The sequence below is a fragment of the Peromyscus eremicus genome, chromosome 11, assembly GCF_949786415.1.
Source record: "Peromyscus eremicus chromosome 11, PerEre_H2_v1, whole genome shotgun sequence".
Taxonomy (NCBI): Eukaryota; Metazoa; Chordata; class Mammalia; order Rodentia; family Cricetidae; genus Peromyscus; species Peromyscus eremicus.
Window position 1 is genome coordinate 56387677 of NC_081427.1, and position 20691 is coordinate 56408367.

Here is a 20691-nt window from a genome sequence, read left to right on the forward strand (position 1 = left end):
TCCCTGGGTTATTAGATCATTCCTCATAAACAGCAGCCAGAGATGCCGAATGAAGAATGGCTGCATTAATCCCAGACTAAGTCACTCTGGGTTTGATTTTTTTCTGGCGCCATAGCCCTAGAAAACCATTCCTCAGCATGCACCAGGACCAATCCTTTCCACAGTCGGTCGTAGCCAGGAACGTATTTGAGGACCAAGATTAATGGCTCACAAAGTCAACCTTTCCAGAGAGCAGAGGTGAAATTCTACTCTGGGTAGATGCCGACACGCTGAGACAAAAGGAAGAGGGTGGAAAGTGTAGGAAGAGCACTTGAACGTCTATTGCGAGGTCATAAATCGAAGATGGGCAAAATAAATCTGTCTCTGCCAGCCGTTTAATTGATTTAGGCTACTAAGGTTTTACTTCAGACAATCTGAAAAAAGCATGTATTATAGATGTGTTGGGAGGCACGCCCCTGAGCGTTCAGTTATTGGCTTGCTGACTTGTGAATTCTTCTAAAAGGAAGACTAATATGTGTTTGAGGAAGTATTAACTATGTCCATGAGAAAATAAATTCATTAATCCCTAGGGAAAACCATTTTCCACATAGATTGCTCACAGAGATCGGACAAGCTTTGATACGGTGCAGGTGAGGACGTGAGATGGATGGGGGAGCAGCCTCCAGTCAGCAGCAGCTAAAAAACCTTCCCTTCTCTGTCCAGTCCTATTAGTAAGTTTTCATTGGCCACATTCAATTTATCCAACTTCTAAAATGTTGCAAGTTTGTAGAAAGGTTTGTTGTTGGGTTTTGTTTTTTGTTTTTTTTTTTTTTACTCTTTTGGGGGTCCCATCACCCAGCTCCCAAATAAATCACACACAGAGACTTATTCTTAGTTATGATTGCCCTGCCTTAACTTGGCTTATTTCTTGCCAGCTTCTCTTAACTTAAATTATCCTGTCTACCTTTTGCCTCTGGGCTTTTCCCGTTCTCTTACTTCTGTAAATCTTACTCTTACTCCATGGCTTGCTGTGTAGCTGGGTGGCTGGGTGGCTGGGTGGCTGGGTGGCTGGCCCCTGGAGTCCTCCTCCTCCTCCTCTGGCTGCCTTTTTCTTTTTCACTCATCCATCTCTTTTCCTCTCCCTCCTCCCAGATTTCTTTCTCTATTTATTCTCTCTGCCTGCCAGCCCTGCCTATCCTTTCTCTGACCTCGTGATTGGCTATTCAGCTCTTTATTAGACCATCAGGTGTTTTAGACAGGCACAGTAACACAGCTTCACAGAGTTAAACAAATGCAACATAAACAAAAGTAACACACCTCAAAATAATAACAAAGTTACAACAAATGCAAGTTCTACAGTTGCATTTGGGGGCCTGCCTCGCTGGGTTGTGCTTTCATGTGTAAATGGGTATAGTGAGACGTTTTTTGTGGTGTGTTGTAGCACTCCACAGAAAGGTTCTCATATTTTTTAAATCACTATTAGTTTAAAAAGTTACACTATCCATGTTGTGTCTTCAAAAGCAACTCAAGTAAGCATAGTTTTCTAGCTTGCTTCCCTCTCCCCACCTCTATGGGCTGCTCTGCCAACCATGAGGCATGAGGAAGTATGCCAGTAGAGGCACGAAATGGGTCTTGATTTCATCACAGGTATGTTGTTCCATTTCCAGTGATTGGCTGTGTGTGCTGTTGAACCAGACATCCCACAGAAAACAAATAGAATTTAACACAGCAAATGGGGGACATCCAGTAAGGATGCAGAAGATAAACAGCGTGATCAACAGACTTGACCTTAGGTATCCACAGACTCTGAACCCAGCAGCTGCAGAGCACACATTCTTTTTGATCACTCACAGAACAATTTTTAAGTAGGACTACATGCTATGCTATAAAGCAGGTTCCAAATATTTAAAAACCTATCGAGCATGTTTTCTTACCATATTGAAATTAAACTAGAAATAAAAAAAAAAATTAAAAAAATTTGTGTGTTTGAAAATGAGGACACATAATAGACATGTTGCCAAATAAATTACTTTTGGGGCTGGGGAGATAGCTCAGTTGGTGTAGGGCTTACCTTATTAGCATAAGAAGCTGAGTTTGACCAGTGAGAACTCACATGTAAGATGCCCAGCTGTGTTAGCATATGCTTGTATCCCAGCACTGTAGCAGTAGAGACAGGCAGACCCCTGAGACTCAATGGCCAGCCCATCTTACTATCCTGCTTAGCAAGTTCCAAGTCAACCAGTGAGAGACACCCCCTCTGGGTGTGTCTCTCTGTCACTCTCTCCATACATATAATACATTATATATTATATGTATATATTACACATACACATACAGCGGATGGCTTCTAAGGAACCACACCTGAGGTTGACCTCTATTCTACAAACCACACACACACACACACACACACACACACACACACACACACACACACGTATGCATGCATGTGTGCGCGTGCACATGTAAATCACTTGGAGTGTTCTAGACAGACTCTGATTTTAAAAGAGCCCAATAAAGAATTCTTCATTATTTAAAGAAGCATTTGTTGAGTTACTAATACCACACTAAAGAAAAATAAGGCATGGGGCTTCCCCACAGGAACAGACAACAGATCGATTCTTGGTGACTTTCAGTGTGCCTTTCTTCTATGTCAGGTATCTGCTAAGGGCTGTGGGAATAAGCAGACCACCCAAGTAACTGAGTAGGAGAAGGAGACTCCTCACAGCACATCAGGAAGAATTTACAGGGGCAATGTCTACTTGGCTAACAGAAGACTGAAGTTTGGGAGTATCCCAGGTCAGCCGGAGGGAGGATTAGCCTAGATATCACTTGAGAGGTACATGACGGCTCTCCCAGCCACTAGATCACAGAACAGAACGTGTGTTGGCAGGCTGGATGTGACAGTACACATCTTCTCTGGCCAAGATTGACAGCAGCGGTAGTACAAACATAAATCCTTAGAAGCAGTTTGACAGTAAGTATGTCTCTTCAGCGAAACAACAGTAATAGGTACCCCTACCCCCATCTCTGGGCTCTGTAATCTCCTGGACCCCGGGCTTTTGACCGCTTTACAACACCTGACAAGCACACCTCCAAGACAATTAGAAAGTAACTGGCTACCCCCATAACATCCATGCCGCCATTGTACCAGTGAGCACACTTGCCTGGCAGGTGAGTGTTGAGACACTCCGAGTTCAACACTGGGTAAACACATTGGTGACTCGTCCTCCCTAGTAGCCTGCATAGCACTTCATAGACCCAACACGACAAAAGCTATCCAGCAGAGAGGAAGCTCTTAGGTCACTTACAGCTTTGACTTCTCTTTTAAATTTTTTTCATTTTATTTAAAATTTTTTAATGTGTTGTAGACGAATTGCTGAAAGGTCTTATTAAATAAAAACCCGGTGTGGTGGTATTGTGTTCCCCAAAATATTGTGTATCCTAATAAACTTATCTGGGGTCAGAGAACAGGACAGCCACAATATTAAACATAGAGGTTAGACAGTGGTAGTACACGCCTTCAATCCTAGCATTCCAGAGACAGAAATCCCTCTGGATCTCTGTGAGTTCAAGGCCGCATTGGAAACAGCCAGGCATGGTGACTCATGCCTTTAATCCCAGAAAGCAGCTTTTAATCCCAGGGAGTGGTGGTAGAAAGCAGAAAGGTTTATAAGACGTTGAGGACCAGAAACTTAGAAGCATTTGCCAGGTTAAGCATTTGGCTGGTTAAGCGCTCAGGATTTCAAGCAGCAGTTCAGCTGAGAGCCATTTGGATATGAGGACACAGAGGCTTCCCGTCTGAGGAAACAGGACCAGCTGAGGAATTGCAAGGTGAGATAGCTGTGGCTTGTTCTGTCTCTGATCTACCAGCATTGACCCCAATAACCGGCCTCAGGTTTGATTTTATTAATAAGAACTTTTAAGATTCATGCTACACCCGGAGCCAGATAATAGAGGTGAAAACCTGAGAGAGCAGAGGAATAGGAAAAGCCACAAGCTAACCTCACCTCACCAACTCCGCAGCTTCCCAAGAGAGCTACTTCTGTATACCCACGCCTATATGCCTTTCTGTTCTGCTATCTCATTTGCTCTCTGTCTAGCTACATCACTTCCTCTTCCTGCCCAGCTCTGTCACTTCCTGTCTGTCTGAACAGACCTCCAGACTTCCATGATTAACTAGTGTTGGAATTTAAGGCATGTGCCACCACACTTGGCTCTGTTCCCAGTGTGGCCTTGAACTCACCGAGATCCAGACAGATCCCTGACTCCCGAATGATAGGATTAAAGGTGTGTGCTACCATTGCCTGACTTCTGTGTTTACTATAGTGGCTGGCTTTTTCCGATAATCCTCAGGTAAATTTTATTGGGGGGACACAGATAAAATATCACCACAGTGTGTATGTATATTTTGTCTTGCATGTATATTACCTGTGCACCACATAATTGCAGTGCCTGAGGAGGCCAGAAGAGGGCATCAGAGTGCCCAGGACTGGAGTTACAGATGATTGTTAGCCTCAATTTGGGGGCTGAGAATTGAACCCTCGTCCTGTGTAACAGTGCCTAGTGCTCCTGTTAAGTCATTTTTCCAGCCCTCCTCCCCCACAGGTTGATCTCTTTATGTCCTAAAACCAAAGTCTGCTGTGCTGGGGATTTCTGAGGCCTACCTGACCAGTAGCTCCTTGGAAATTGTCCCATGCCCCATCTGAGATTTTATTTAATTTGGGTCAGGTGTGGTGCCACATGCCTTTCAGCCCAGTATGAATGAGGCTGAAGCGTGTGGATCTTTGTGAGTTCAAGGCCAGACAGAGATACGTAATGAGAGCCTGTCTCAGAAAACCAATAATAACTCATGTCTTCTGGGCATCCATCCACGCAGGGTACCTATGCTCAAACTCCTTTTTTTCAATTTATTTATTGTATTTTTAAAATACCTTACAGGGTGCATTTCCATACACATTTTTCACACATCCTTAGCTTTGGTTAAATCACCCCCACTTCTCTCCTGTGTCCCCTACCCTCAACTCCCCAAGAATAAAAGGTCAGTGAAAACAGTTCTCTTTCATACACAGACACAGGGTGTCTCTGGTGCTTTCTCCTGAGTACCTTAGGCCCACACTGTATTCTCGGTGTTCACGTTGAACACAATCAGAATCCATGCCATTTCCTGAGAAAATGCCCATGTTTAATATGGCGCGGCTGTTTAATATGGCGTGGCTGTACTTTCTTTCCTCTCCTCCCAGCGCCTGAGTCCCTCAAATGTCAAAGGCTTGCGGCTGCGGTTTGTTTTTCCTTTTTAAGGGAGAAGTGACGTAGGTTATGTAAAGTTTACAAATTAAAGAAATAATGTCAGAAGAGAAAGTGCCCATGAGCAACCTCCTGCTTTGAGTAACTACCCAGAACAGCCTAGTACATTTCCAGCCCACAGCTTTTCTAGATCAGATGCTAGGTTTTATGTGCATATAAAAATGAAATCATTGCTATTCACACTGTTGGGGGGAAGTTTCTCACTTTCCACCTGGACATTTTCCATGTATCACAGAAAGATCTGCCTTGTTCTTGTCCAATACTCACATGATTTTTATCAGATGGCTACATCATAGCTTATCTCCCTGTTTGCCCTCAAGCATCATTACTTACTTAGCTATCCATCTTTATTTATTTTTGCTACAAATGAGAGATGGATATCTTTGCAGGACAGTCCAGCTGCAAGTGATCGAACCTTAGCATCCCGGATGGTACTGGCTGCCTGACAACCCGAGTTGCTAGCCAGACACTCATATTTCATGCTGATTATATAGTTTTTTCTATTTTAAGCCAGTGACATGTTAAGGGTATGAATTTTTATTTCTGTAGCAATAATATCAGAAACCCACTTGACACACACACACACACACACACACACACACACACACACACACACTTTCCTCACTGGGGAAAATGAACTTGGAGCCGCTTTAATAGAGAATTTTAGCTGGCCTGTGCCTTGAGAGAATACCAAAATGAAACTATGCAGATGATTTACTTCTTAGCTATTCAGACTCGACATCCTGTACAATACTGAAGGTTTTCTTTAGTACATTGGATCTGAGTCTTGAACCTGAAATCTCCCTTCTTGACAAAGACAGTTTTGTTGATAATTTCCCATAACTGGTGACCAGAAAGCAGGTCAGTGAAGTGGGTACCAAGATACCAGGGCTCCCAGGATAAAGCCTAGAAGAGGATGTAGGAGCCAGGGTCCCGTGTGTGTGTCACATACTTTGCCTGTATTCCTGGAACAACAAGCACCTGAGTAGGCAGTCACAGGGTCCCGTAGCAGCAGCTGGATGAAGCTGGCAAGGGCCTGGATTATTATGCAAGCTGCACCCCACTTTGATTAGTGCCACACTGATTAAAGCCAGGCTATAACAGCCTTCTGTGACGCCTTAATTGAGGTCCTCCCTTGCATAGAATTAACATTATCTGTAGATAAATCCCACAGTGTGACATTTTAATGAGTATTTTAGCAAAATCCAAAGGACAATTAGAAACATCAACTTTGTACTAATCATTTTTTAAGGCACACACAAAAATAAAGGGCATGGTGCCAGCGGTAAGGATTCATTTGGAAGAGTTAATTTTACTGAGCGCAGACATGTTTGAACACACAACTCCAGTGCCCTCTTCTCCCTCCTTCAAGGTCATTGTGTAGGGTCTGCATAGAGCCAGAATTCAGATTGAAGCTTCCTTGAAAAGGCTCTCAGGAGAGCTGAGGACTCAAGGCTGAGTGGTGATGTTGCTCAGGGACCCAGTCCATCCTTCTCTTTTTGTCTTTGATGCACAGAACGGTGCTCCAGTTTGCAAGGCATCCACATGGTCGTTTCTCAAGTCCCCTGTGGTGCCTGTCCTTTCTCTCAGGCCCCAGGGTATTTCTGTGAATCTCTGACTCTAGTAGGCATGTCGTGGGAGGACAGTTGTCCATTTCCCTTGCCGGGACTCCTCCCACTGTTCCAGGACACGCCCCCTCTCCAAGTCAGTCAGTTATAAGATCATAGGCAAAGGGCAATCAGTCTTGGGTGACCTTGCCTACTTCATAAGCACAGGCTTTAACTGTCTCTACCTTTGACATTAGAAGCTCCCAAATTTGCTTTGTGCTGAGTTCAAAATGAGGAAAGGAATTTGGGCCAGAGCTCTTGAGAAAAGGTTCCTCATGAGAACAGACGGCTCTCCATCCAGTCTGCACTCTAGACTTTCTTCCTAACCTGGGCCAGCGTGAATCATATGTCGTCATCGTCGTGTTTCCTAACAAATCTGCCTCTTCCTCTGGACTCACCTCCCCTGGAGCAAGAACTCAGGCTCATAATCTCTGTGCCACATGTGGTGACTGGCTCCCCATGCCATGTGTGGTGACTGGCTCCCCATGCCACATGTGGTGACTGGCTCCCCATGCCATGTGTGGTGACTGGCATACATAGGCACCGTGTATAAGTATGTAAAGGGGAGGAAGAGATGACTAGATTTTAGGAAAAATCAATTAAAATCATGACAACACTTCATTAGGTATCTATCAGGAAAAATGAATGCATTTTTAACAGGCAAACCATGGTGGGAAGGCTATGCATCAGCCAGAGCTGCAGCACTCTATGCATGGCAATGCAGACATGCAGCCGCTGTGGAGAGCAAGCCAGTGTCTGCCTGTAAAATTAACCGGATATCTGGGGGTAATGAGGTGACTCAGCCGATAAAGATGCTTGCCACTGAGCCCAAGGACCTGAGCTCAATTCCCAGAGCCCACAAAGAAAAGGGAGAGTCCAAGTGAGTGCTCACAGGCACACACATAATAAATAAACAGACACCACACAATAAATAAACAGACACATACGTAATCTAGTAAAAAGGCCCCCAGGCAGTGGGTCTGGGACCTGTCCTTAGTGCATGAGCTGGTTTTTTGGAACCTAGGGCCTATGCTGGGACACTTAGCTCAGCCTAGGTGAAGGGAGGAGGGGACTGGACCTGCCTCAACTGAATCTACCAGGCTGAGCTGAATCCCCAGGGGAATCCTTGCCTTGGAGGAGGTAGGAATGGGGGGTGGATTGGGGGGGGGGGGGCATGGGAATCGGTGGCTGACATGTAAAATTAAATTAATTATAAAATTAAAAAAGAAAAAAAGCTACAAATAAATCCAAACAGAAATTTAACATATGATTCAGGTGTCTAACCTTATATACTCAAAAAGAAAACTTTAATGCACACAAAAAATATTTATAGCAGCTTTATTAATAAATACCCTAATTTTGGAATAATCCAACAGTCTATAACCCACTAATATATAAATATGTGACAGTTTGTATGAATCTCCAGTGAATCATGCTAAGTATAAGAACCACATTCGCAAAGTTGCATACCAGCCAAGCGTGGTGATGTGTGCCTGTAATCACAGCATGTGGGAGGCTGAGGCTGAGGTATGAATTCAAGGCCAGCCTGGGCTGCACAGCAAGACCCTGCCTCAAAAAACAGACAGCTACCCTGTAGTCTGCCTCCATCAGCACAGCATTCTGAAGAGATAAAACCATCAGGACAGAAGAGAGAGAGATCAGTGGTCACCAGGATCCTAGATGGAGGACGAGCTGACTCCCAAAGGACAGGCCGCACGAGGGAGTGTTTGGGGGTGAAAGAACATACTTGTCAAGTTCATAGACATATATAAGTACCTTTTGCTCTATCGACATTGACAAAATAAGTCAAAGTTGTCTTGCTGTTTAATGTGAATTTGGAGGAAAAAAAGAGAAAGGGGGGAGGAATCATGGGAAAAAGGAACGAGAGAGACCGAGAAGGAAATAGAGAGAAAGCCTAAGTACCTGTGGTCTTGGTACCTGCAATGATTTTGCATGTGTTCATGTACACACACACACACACACACACACACACACACACACACACACACACAAAGAGAGCACCCCTGGCACTAGAGGAACTGGGGAGACATTGGTGAGTCAGAAAAGCAAGTTCCTATTTTCTTGGTAGGAAAAGGGCTAGATAATAAACCTGGACATGGATGCAGAGATGTGGCTGGTAACAGCCAGTGCCCATCCAGACAATAAAGCGGCCTTTACAGTAGAGAGTAAGTTTAGTGTTTTGGCTCCTCTGAGGAGCTGATCCGGACCTGAGCTCTAGAAGGGATGGAGGAGGCAGTCCATGCAGAACATCCAGGTGGAGCCTTCCAGAGAGGGGAAAACATCAAATGCACGTAGGAGTCTCCAATGAGAACGAGATTACTAAGGAGACAAAAAATAAAAAAAAAACTCACCTCACACATAGAAGCATCTTTCAAGTACGTGGTAGGATTCTGGAGACAAGTCCATGGGGCTGGTCTAAGTGAGAAAGTGAAACAGCTGAAGAAGGTGGGCGTGGCTAGGAGTAGAGATCAGTTCACCCAGGACATGGAGCCATGGTGACATGGGCATTGCATGCCACACGTACATCAAGCTGTGGGAGACTTCTACAAAATACAGCAAAGTTGTCTGACTTGTAGTTTGACATATAACTCATAACGGGTGTGGCAGCTGAATAATTGGTCCCGACCGGGTGGTGCTGTTTTGGGAGACTACGGGACCTTTAAGAGGTGGGGCCTCACTGAGGTTGTGTCTTGCTGGGGCCAGGCCTCATGGGTTATAGTCTGGACTGGTTCCCACCGAGGTTCCCTATCTACTTCCAGACTGCAGCAACAATGGAACCAGTGGTCGTGTGGGGCCGAAGCCCAAGATCTTCCCCCTGCCACACCTTCCCTACTTGAATGGACTACACTCGCTCCGACCACAAGCCCAAATAACCCCTTCTTTCCTGAGACTGATCTATCAGGTGCTTTCTCACAGCTATGAGACAAATAACTAAGACAATGACTTATGGGAGTTTCATAGAGCAGACCTACAGTTTTCCAACTTAACGTAGTAGGCCAGGTCCCCCTTGCCACTATGACAAACATATTGGCCATGGACAACATCAATTTATTTTCTTACATTTCTGGCAGTCAGACCTTTGAATATGTTAATGAGGCCTCTGCAGCCTCCTTCTGGCAGTTCTAGAAGACAATTGTAGTCCTTGTGATCCCCACCTTCTACTGGTCTCCAATAAGCCTCGGCTAGTGGCCCCTTCCTACATGGTCAAAGCCAGCAATGCAGCACCTTCAACTCTCTCTCCCCTCTGGTCTCTGCTTCCCCCATATCTTATCCTCTCTTGTCTCACTCTGCGTACTGGTTAATCGTTTTTTTCAACTTGACACGTTAGAGTTATCCAAGAAGGAAAAGCCTCAACTAAGAAAACGCCTTCCTCAGATTGGAGTGCAAGGGAGACCATAGGGCAATTCCTTTAGTGATTGATTGTGGGGGGCACAGCTCACTATGGGCAGTGGCACTCCTGGGCAGGTAGTCCTGGCTTGTATAAGAAGGCAGGCTAAGCAAGCCATGGAGAGCAAGCCAGTAAGCAGTGTTCCTCCATGGCCTCTGCTTCAGTTCCTGCCTCCAGGTTCCTGCCCTGACTTTCCTTCCCAATGGACTGTAAGCTCTAAGATGAAATAATCCCTTTCTTTCCCAAGTTGCTGTTGGTCATGATGTTTATCACGGTATAGAAAGCAAAGGTGAACACTCTGTCTCCCTGTCTGTCTGTGTGCTTACATTTACATTTGGCCCCACTCTGTAATACTGGACAACCTCTTTCTCTCAGAATCCTTGACTTAATAACACTCTTGATGCCCTTTGCTTGTAACATCTGCATTCTTGGGATCCAGGGGTTGATGTGAGAACCTCTGATGGGGTGGGGTCGATTTTTTGCCTATCACAGAAGTGCTCTGCTCCACCCATTGTAGTGACATGGTTAAATCACTTTGGCCTATTTCCCATTGAAAGAGGCACCTTGTGAACTCTCGTTTGGAGCTGTGACACCAGAGCCCTCCACCTCTTCTCTTTGTTCTTCCTCCCTCTAATCTGTGGAAAGTGTTATGCCTGAAATTTAACTCGGTCACTGAAGAGGTTTTTCCCAGTGTTGAGAATAATAAGGTTTAGAGTTCTTTAAAGAGAGTTTTTATATGAAGCTCTGAGATCACATGAAATGTGCACATTATGGTCCCTTTGTTCTACCATAGAGTTTCTTCTGCATTTTGGATATGTGAGACTTTTGAATCTAGGCTATAGGAGACATGGAAAGTAATCATGATTCCTGAAAGCTAATCACATAATTAACCTAGCAACCCACATATTCTCCCCGTATTACATTTTTGGAACAAAACTAATGCAAGATTAATATTGCATGCCACTGGTGTCGACACCACTTGTCAACAGCACAGTGGACGAGTTGTCGTGGGCATAAGTCTGGGTGCTGGTGTGCAACTGCATCTTGAATCCTAGCAGTAAGGATTGTGTGACTTCAGCTTGTAGCTTTCCGGATTATGTCACTTCTGGTGTCTCCCAGGAGTCCCACAAAGGACAACCATGCAACTCTCTTGGGAGGGAGACATAGACTACCTCACCTTTGTTCAAAGAAGCCTTATATGCTCAAGCTTTGATGAAGATTAATGTTCCACTCCACACAGTTCGTCTGTCTCTCTGTAAATCAGTTAGATGTGATGCGCCTCATTCCTTCTTACTTGGAACCCTGTTTGAGTTCTGCTTTCGGTATATATTCATGCAAATACCAGTTCCTGAAGAGGTTTCTATTTATCCTATCTATCCCGTTGTGACTATTCTTGTTACATTGTAATAAAACTCCCATTTTTAAAAATGTCTGCTTAGAAGTGGCATTCACCTTGCTATTCCCTGTGATGTCTATGAGCAGAGATCCAAGTCCTTGTTTCTGTTAAGGGCACCATACAGCCAGCCTTCCCCCGAAATGGCCTTTAAAGGTGTTGTAATGAAAGGACTGTTTACAGAGCTGTAGGGACTGTAAAGAGAAACTAGTAGGACATGCCAGAGTGCCTTGGTGTCCCCAAACCTCAAAGGCCAACAGTGGGAGGCCTGGCTGTGAAGAGCTGGGGAGACCAAAGCAGGCCACTCCTCTGTCTGGCCAGGGAAGGGAGAAGGACGGCAAGGAAACTATGTCTTATGTGAACCTAGTTGGGAATTAAGTGTGGTAACAGATGCATATAATCACATTGGTCAGGAGGCAGAGGCAGAAAGATTATGAGTTCAAAGCCAGCCTGGGGTACATAGAGAAGCCTATGTGAAGTCCACCCCCCAAACCTGGTTGGAAACTGGATAATGAAGTCCAGAGAAGGCCATTTCCTGACAGATGGGAAAGAGTGGAACAGGGTCTGGGAGAGTAAAGAGAAGATACCCAGCGTGGTGGCCTGTTGAAAAGCACATTCTTCCACATTGACTTTTAGAGTTTGGTTTTAGGGAATCCCACATGTACCCCCAGCTTAGATCCTGATCCTTTTGATTTCGGCAACTTTGTCCTCATCCCTGCCTGTGGGGGAGGGGGGGTCTTAAATGGAGCCAGCTGCTGTAACTGATTCACAGATCAGCTCAAGCCTCTGTAAGGCTTGACTAACGAACCCCTGAGGGGCCCCACACGGTGACTGGCCCAGCTGCAGTGTACAGGAGCTCTCCCTGACTCTTCTGTCCTTTTCCAGGGTGGAGCTTCAGCATGGGCTCAGCCTACCAGTTCCACAGCTGGCGCGTCTTCGTCATCGTCTGTGCGCTCCCGTGTGTCTCCTCTGTGGTTGCCCTGACCTTCATGCCGGAAAGTCCTCGGTTCCTGCTGGAGGTAATGACTATTGTTACAGAAGTGCAAGTGGTCCATGCACGTACTGGAAAGGCTTCTTTGCTGTTTCCAGGAAACATGTCTGCCTCTTAAGAGCTCCCTTCTCCAATCCTACCAAGAGATTTTTGTAGGGTTTGATTTCACGGAGACATGCTTTAAGCAGAGAGTGTGTATAAAGCCGTCTTACAGCCAAAACCACACATTTCCCTAAGCAAATAGCTTTCACTCGAGGGGACTATTGCTCATTGTTTAATAAATGAAGCATTATTGTGCATCGGTAATATTACTAGTTGAAGGCACATTCTTTGAAGTGCTGCTTTATAGCGGTATATATACCTGTGCGTCCATGGAGAAGAGCTAAACACCTTTGCATGACTACCTTCCATGTGCTCTGAAAACTCACCGTGGTCGGTTACTGAAAGGCAAGGGGTAGTCCTGTCTGGCTGCTAGCTCTGACTGCCTGTGTGTTTCTTAGGTGGGAAAACATGATGAAGCCTGGATGATTCTGAAGCTAATTCACGACACCAACATGAGAGCTAGGGGCCAGCCAGAGAAGGTCTTCACGGTGAGTCCGCTCCTCAGAGACTCCTCGAGTTTTCTGGAAGGGGCCAGACCCTTAAGACCTCGCCAGTTGTGGAGTCTCTGTCACAACTACTTAGCTCTGTCTTTGCTTGCAAAAGCAAGCAGCCATAGAGAGTGTCTAAGCCATGGGCCTTGGCTGTGTTCCAATAAAGCTTTATTTACACAAATAGGCAGAGGGACCAACCTACCCACACCTATCTAGAACCCCAAGCCACTGTGGTTGGTTAAGTAATAATACTAACCTGAGAGACAGCGTGTAAGCATAAAGATTACAAGTTAGGCTCAGATTTATTCTGACCCTCTGGCTCATTACCAGAGGCATTGGTTGTAGGGATCGCCAATAGATTCTCTTTGTCTTGCTATCACCGACAACTGGCCTCTCTGCTAGGTCATCATCTCTGCTCTGTCAGGTCGCTGTTCCTGCCTCATCTGAAACTCGCTTGTACATGCTGCTTAGCCAGGAAGTTCAGACTACCCTGGGGTCTTCTAGGTAAAGCAGATGTATCTGAGTTTAAAAATCCAGCTCTACCACTCACTTGCTTCATAGCCTGAGCAATAAGACCAAGGTTCTGCATTTCAGGTTCTTCTCTACGAAGTAATTATAATAGCACTGTACTGACAGAGTCCTGCGAGGGCCTCAGGAGACACTGTGGATAAGGCATGTAGCATCCTGTCTGGCACATTCCAAGTTCCCCATAAGAAACAGCCAGTAATACAATACTTGTATACATAATATATACAAGAAAGCTGTACAAATGTGTATGAGTATGTGTACATGTGTGTAGAAGACAAAGACAACATTGTAAAGGTGCTCTCTGGTCCCACACTAGGAGCCCAGGACTCACACAGGTTTCTCATCTCAGGAGTAATTTTACAAATGCTCATGTGTACACACACACTAAAATGTGTACATATATAAATATACACACCAATATTTATACATATATAAATACACACAATATATACATACATAAATACACATACTAATATATATACATGTAAAAACACTAAATGTATACATATATAAATACACACAATATATACATACATAAATACACACATATATATGTATAAATATGCACATATAATATATACATATATAAATACACCATATATACTTATATAAGTACACACACCAATATACATATACTATATATACATATATAAATGCACACACCTATATATATATACATCTATACATACACACAACAATATACATATATAAATATACACACACTAAGTGTATACATATATAAGTACACATACCAATATAAAAATAATAGTTCAGAAACAGCCTAAGCATAAGACTATCCCCCAGGTTTCCTAACAAGCAAGACAAATTCAGTGGATCACATGTTTTCAGGAAAAGTCAACTTCAGTTCTAGTTTGTGAAGGATTTATATAGACCTGACTATAAGGGACTTAGCAATATTGCATGTTATCCTCAATAGCATTTTTATGTAACAGCAGATACCTTTTCTAAGATTCATTTTTCTGTTACTTGTGTAAATTTGTCTGCATGTATGTGTGTGCACCATGTATGTGCAGTGTCTGCAGAGGCCAGAAGAAGGCATACATAAGTTTCACCAGAACCAGAATTACAGATGGGTGTGAGCCACCATGTGGGTGTTGGGAACTGAACCTTGAGCCTGTACAACAGCAGTAGGTGCTTCTAGCTCTGAGCATCTCTCCAGCCCCTCCTTATTATTGTGTGTATGTATGATGTGTGAGTGTGTTCTCATGTGTGAGGGGGTGCATGTTCACATGTGTGGAGACCAGGGACACCTCAAATGTCCGCTTCAGGAATTTCATCCTCATCCTTTGACACGGTCATTCATTGGAGAACACCAGTTAAGCCAGATTTCCTGCCCTAAATCCCCGAATCTGATCCCCACCTCCCCGGCAATGAGATTACACGTGTGTATCAACATGTCCAGCACATTTATGTGAGTTCTGGGGTTTGAACTCAGGTCCTCATGCTTGAAAGGAGCGCTCTCTACTAACTGAGCTATCTCCCTTCCACCCCAAAGCAGGATTGTTCTTAAAATAAAGAACCACAAGGGGTTAGAGAGATGGTGTCATGGCTAAGAGCACTTACTGCTTTTCTAGAGGAATCTTGCTCGTTAGGAAACTCAGGGGATAGTTTTATGCTTAGGCTGTATTTGAATTATTATTTCTATATTGGTGTGTGTACTTACATATGTATACATTTAGTGTGTGTATTTATATATGTATATACTGTGTGTATTTATATATGTACATACATTGGTGTGTGCATTTATATATGTATATATTGTGCATATATTTATATATGTATATATTGGTGTGTGTGCTTATATGTGTATGTATGTGTTGTGTGTATTTATATATATAGTGTGTATTTATATATGTATATATAGTGTGTGTATTTTTATATGTATATATATTGATGTGTGTATTTATGTATGTATATACATATATATTGTGTGTGTATTTATATATGTATACATTTTAGTGTGTGTGTACACACGAGCATTTGTAAAATCACTCCTGAGATGAGATACCTGTGTGTGTCAGGAGAAAAGCAGCATGACGGGTGAGTCCTGGGCTCCTAGGGTAGGACCAGAGAGCACCTTTACAATGTTGTCTTTGTCTTCTTACTGCTCCTACACACATGTACACACACTCATACACATGTACACACATTTGTACAGCTTTCTTGTATATATTATATATACAAGTATTGTATTACTGGCTGTTTCTTATGGGGAACTTGGAATGTGCCAGACAGGATGCTACATACTTTATCCACAGTGTCTCCTGAGACCCTTGAAGGACTCTGTCAGTACAGTACTATTATAATTACTTTGTAGATAAGAACCTGAAGAGCAGAACCTTGGTCTTATTGGTCATGATGAAAAGGGAGGCATTTTTGTCTCCTGTCATCCCGTCCCCACTTGCTCCCTCTCCGTATTTCTCTATGGCATTCCCCATCACTAAGTCATGTTCAGTTCCTTTGTATGTCCTTTGGATCTGTAGATCTCCGCCAGGGTTCTCATGTGTATGCAGAGTTCTTACCAAATACCGCTTCTGTTCAGAGTTGTGTTTTGCTCATTTAAAATAAATAGCCTAAATTCAGCAACTTCAGGGAAGAGAACTCAGCACTTTGGACTCCATTGCTCTCCACAGGTAAATAAAATCAAAACTCCCAAACAAATAGACGAGCTGATTGAGATTGAGAGCGACACGGGAACGTGGTACAGGAGGTGTTTTGTTCGGATCCGCACAGAACTGTATGGAGTAAGTATGAGTTTCACGACAGTCTACATGTCAATTTCTGACATTTCAGGGTAGTCACAAGAGAAACTGACTGTGCCTGTCCCACAAGGAGGACTTGTCCCCTCTGTCTAGCACACCTGTCTCTTGCACTAGGACCAGGCAACTGGACCCCTTTCAGCTCAGTGACTAGCCAGTATACTCCATCTTGAGGAAGGAAAGTGTCAGGCCAGGAATTGGGACAAGGAAAGTTTGCCTTAGTATCTATTGACCTCCAGGAAGCTGAAAACTGAGCGTTGCGAGGTAGGCTGGTTAAGACCTGTAATTCCAGGTACCCAAGAGGCTGAGGCAGGAGGATTGAAAGTTCAAGGCCAGCCTGGAAAGCTTAATGAGAACCTGTCTCAAAATAAAAAATTAAAAAAAAAAAAAAAGTAAAAAGGAGGCTTGGGGATGTAGCTCAATGGTAGAGCCCTTGTCTAGCATTCGTGAGACCCCGGGGTCCAGTCACTAGTACTGCAAGAAAAAAGGGAAGGAAGGAAGGACATCCCAGCCTTCGCATCTGGATTGATGTTAAGACTTTATATTGTAGCTGAAATGAATTCAGCTCTGTAAAAACTTGGCTCTTTTATAATTTGAGGGAAGGAATGGGGAGTGGGGTTCGCTATGTGACTGTAAAGGACGACTAACCATCCTGTATTTCACAGATTTGGTTGACGTTTATGAGATGCTTCAACTACCCAGTCAGAGAAAACACCATAAAGCTTACGATTGTTTGGTTCACCCTGTCCTTTGGGTGAGTGACATTTAAATTCTCAGTGGACAAAATCAGCATCGTGACTCCCAGTTGTTTCTTTGTCTTTTTTTTCCTTTCTGCATTCTGTTTTCTCTCTCTCTCTCTTTCTCTCTCTCTCATATTCATATGGCCCAATTCTGCTAACTTGCCCAAAAAGGATTTTTTTTTTTTTTTTTTGCAGTTTACATTTGCTGACAGTCACAGTTTTTATAGCTAATAAACTAACCCTTCTATTGATCCTGCTGGGAAACCGGTCTGACAAATCGAGTGGCATTTGGGAAGTCACATGGTGCCCTGGGTGACTCACCTGTGGGCTGCCCTCTGTCCCTCCTCAGCTCGGCCCCAGGGCCCCAGCCACACTGGCCGCTCTGTTTCTCCCTGAACTTGACAGTCTGTTTCTGCCTCCAGCTCGGCCTTTTCTACACCAGCCGCACCGCGAGCACTGTCCCCGGCAGGCAGCTGCCCTCAGTCCCTCAACCCTTCACCTCTTCCTGCATCTCCTCCTCAGTGACTGCATCCCTGAGTTAGTGCCTTCATCCTCTCTTATCCCCTCTCTCCTTCCCTCTTTTTTCCCTCCCTCCATTTCCTCCTTCCTTCTTTCCTTCCTTTTTAAAACCACCATTTCCCCATCCACACTCCCTGTTCCCTTCCCAGCTTCATTATTCCTTGTGGCACTTACTATTTTCTACTATACAAAATGTTTTTTAAGATTTATTTTACTTATTCATGTGTGTGCGCATGCGTTACAGACACCAGAAAAGAGCACTGGATTCCTTGGAGCTGGAGTTACAGGTGTTGGCAGAATGCCAGCTTGGTGCATGGGTGCTGGGGTGCAGCAAGGAGTAGTAACTGCTGAGTCATCTCTTCAGCTCCCCCAAAGTCTTCTTTTAAGTTCTGTATAGACTAAAAGAGGGCTGGAGAGATCACATGGTCATTAAAGACTAAAGCTCACAACCAAAATTTCAAGATTAAAAGTTAGGCCTCCTACTAGTTATTATGTGGCACAATGTTATCATTAAGCAGCACTGTTTACCGTGCAAGAAAAGCCACGGTATGAGAAAACCCACTAGAAGAGTTTATTAGGGGAAGGGGAAGAGGTTAGGCCTATGGGAAATGATTGTGCAGGAAGAGAGAGAAGGGATAAGATGGAACCTGCTTTTTATAGGTTCCCACCGCACATGCGCATATGGGTTTATGTAGCTATGACAGGCATGCACATAGATTATGCAATCATGCAGCGCACGGATTACGTAGGACCTAAGACTCTGGAATGACTAAGCCTCTTGCTTGGCTACTGGACAGCGCATGTGTGGTCATGTAGCTGGAGGAGAGGCCAGGAATTCTATCACCTCCCGTTCTGGAAGCACCACGAAGGAATGGGTTTTATGCTACTTTTATCTCTTGTTTTATATACACACACACACACACACACACACACACACACACACACACACACACACTAAGGCTCAGTAAATAGTTGTTGCCATATGAATAAAACTGCCATATACATGTTCTAAGAACGGGTGAGGGTAAAATCCTGGTTTTATTTACTGATACTCGATATCTCTGCTTCAGAATGTGTATGTGAAACCCTGTCACCTCATCTCTATAGAAAAAGCAATGAGATAATAACCCTGCATTTGTCAGGCACAAAGGATCTGGATGCCCCGTAGAGCCCAGTATTAACCATACAGGTTCCATCTCTCAGCATCTATAAACTACAGCAAGCAGAGAGGTCCCTTTCCTACTGTTGGCTAAGTGTGATGAAGGCAAAGGGGAATGAATGCTTTGGGCTGGGATCCTGGCAGCTCATTCTGCTAGGCAGCTTGGTCAGCCAGGTGATTTCATTCCCCTTTTCCAGGTTTGGAGGCTTAGAGTTGGAGGTACAACTCAGTGGTATAACACTTGCCAGGCAGGTGCGAGGTCGTGACTTCCATCCCTAGTTATGGGGGTGGGGGTGGGGGAGAGAGGTATGTTAAGTAAACTCTCCCAACTTCTAAAACATATAATTTCAGAAGAAAGAGATGGAAATGAATAGCATTCGGTTCCTGCCATTAGCTTCGGTACGAAAAGGGCAAAGATAAAGAAAAACAAAGTCCTCAATGTAGCCAGCACCCAGTGGATTATCTGGGTAACTTACTCATTGCTGACTAGAGTTTACATTTTATCACTTCCTTCCTGGAATCAGCACTGCCCACTACTGAAAGGACATTCAGCAAATGTTTGCCGAGTAAATAAAACGTCAGCTAAAACTCCACATCACTGATGGTGGACTTCCCAAGATAATGTGTTTTCCTTGTCATCTTCAAGCTTTTGCCTCGTGACTCTGACTAGAGAGTGACCCCCTGGTGTTATAGCCCTGAGTCATTGCTTGCTCACTGGCCACCCTCACACTCCCACTGCCCTGGTGCATAGTCTGTGAGGAGCGTGGGGGTGGAAATCTACGGGACTCTGAGAAGTAACTGTTTGAGGAGTCCCGGTGACGATGAGGAAGAGGAGGATTACAGTGACTCACTTGGTCTTTTGGGTACCCATGGTGTGGTAGGCACTTTGCATCCCATTCTATCTGAGCAGCAGCCTGTGGAAGGTGGTTAGTCCTCTACCCTGTATAGTCATCCTAAGTGTGGTAAGCCAAGACTGAGCCAAGAGGCCCAAGTTCACGCTGCAGGCAAATGACAAGACCAGGACTTGAATTCAGTCTACTTGCAAGCCACTTTCTCCCCTGAGTGTCACTGGAGTAAACTAGAAGAAAACTGGAGCATATAACAGAATTATCAATTCCCTGGTGTACTCCACCCCAGATTCATAATGTCCTGGATCAGGCCAGGTTCGTGGACATGGATCCAGGGGTCACAATCTGGAAATGACTACATTAGAGTGACACTCTCTGTTGCAAATACAATTTGATCCACTTATTCCTTTTAATATTTTCTGGTAGTGACACCCACAGAAGAGAAAGAATGGGTAAATTTAATTTTAATACTGTTTTGTTCAACTCATTATGTCCAAAGTAGTATCTATGATCAATATAACATTATTAATAAATGATTTTACATTCGTCTTTTTTTATCGTAACTCTTGAAAACTCGGTGCTACCAACACATCACCAATTGGACTGGCCACCTTTTATGGGCTTAGTAGCTGCATGTGATCAGTGGCTCCTGGACTGAGCAACCTGGCAGCATGCCACAGCTTTTAGAGTCACACATTAGAGATCATGAGACAGGGAGTGGGAGTAACCTGGATATTCAGACTATTCAACTAGTAGAGTGCTTGCCTGGTATGCATGAAGCCCTTGGTTTGACCCCCCAGCACCTGTCAAGCATGTGTGGTGGCATGTACCTGTAATCCCA

At 44.2% G+C, this 20691-nt stretch overlaps 1 protein-coding gene across 3 annotated transcripts in view; it reads left to right on the top strand.

Annotated features, from left to right (window-relative positions):
• Nucleotides 1–20691, top strand: part of Sv2c (synaptic vesicle glycoprotein 2C) — a 134346-nt gene that overhangs the window by 91326 nt on the left and 22329 nt on the right. For all 3 annotated transcript variants that reach the window (XM_059276322.1, XM_059276323.1, XM_059276324.1), the window contains 4 exons: nucleotides 12578–12711; nucleotides 13184–13273; nucleotides 16459–16569; nucleotides 17250–17338. In XM_059276322.1, the coding sequence (XP_059132305.1) occupies nucleotides 12578–12711; nucleotides 13184–13273; nucleotides 16459–16569; nucleotides 17250–17338 (424 nt within the window). The remainder of the gene's footprint in view (nucleotides 1–12577; nucleotides 12712–13183; nucleotides 13274–16458; nucleotides 16570–17249; nucleotides 17339–20691) is intronic.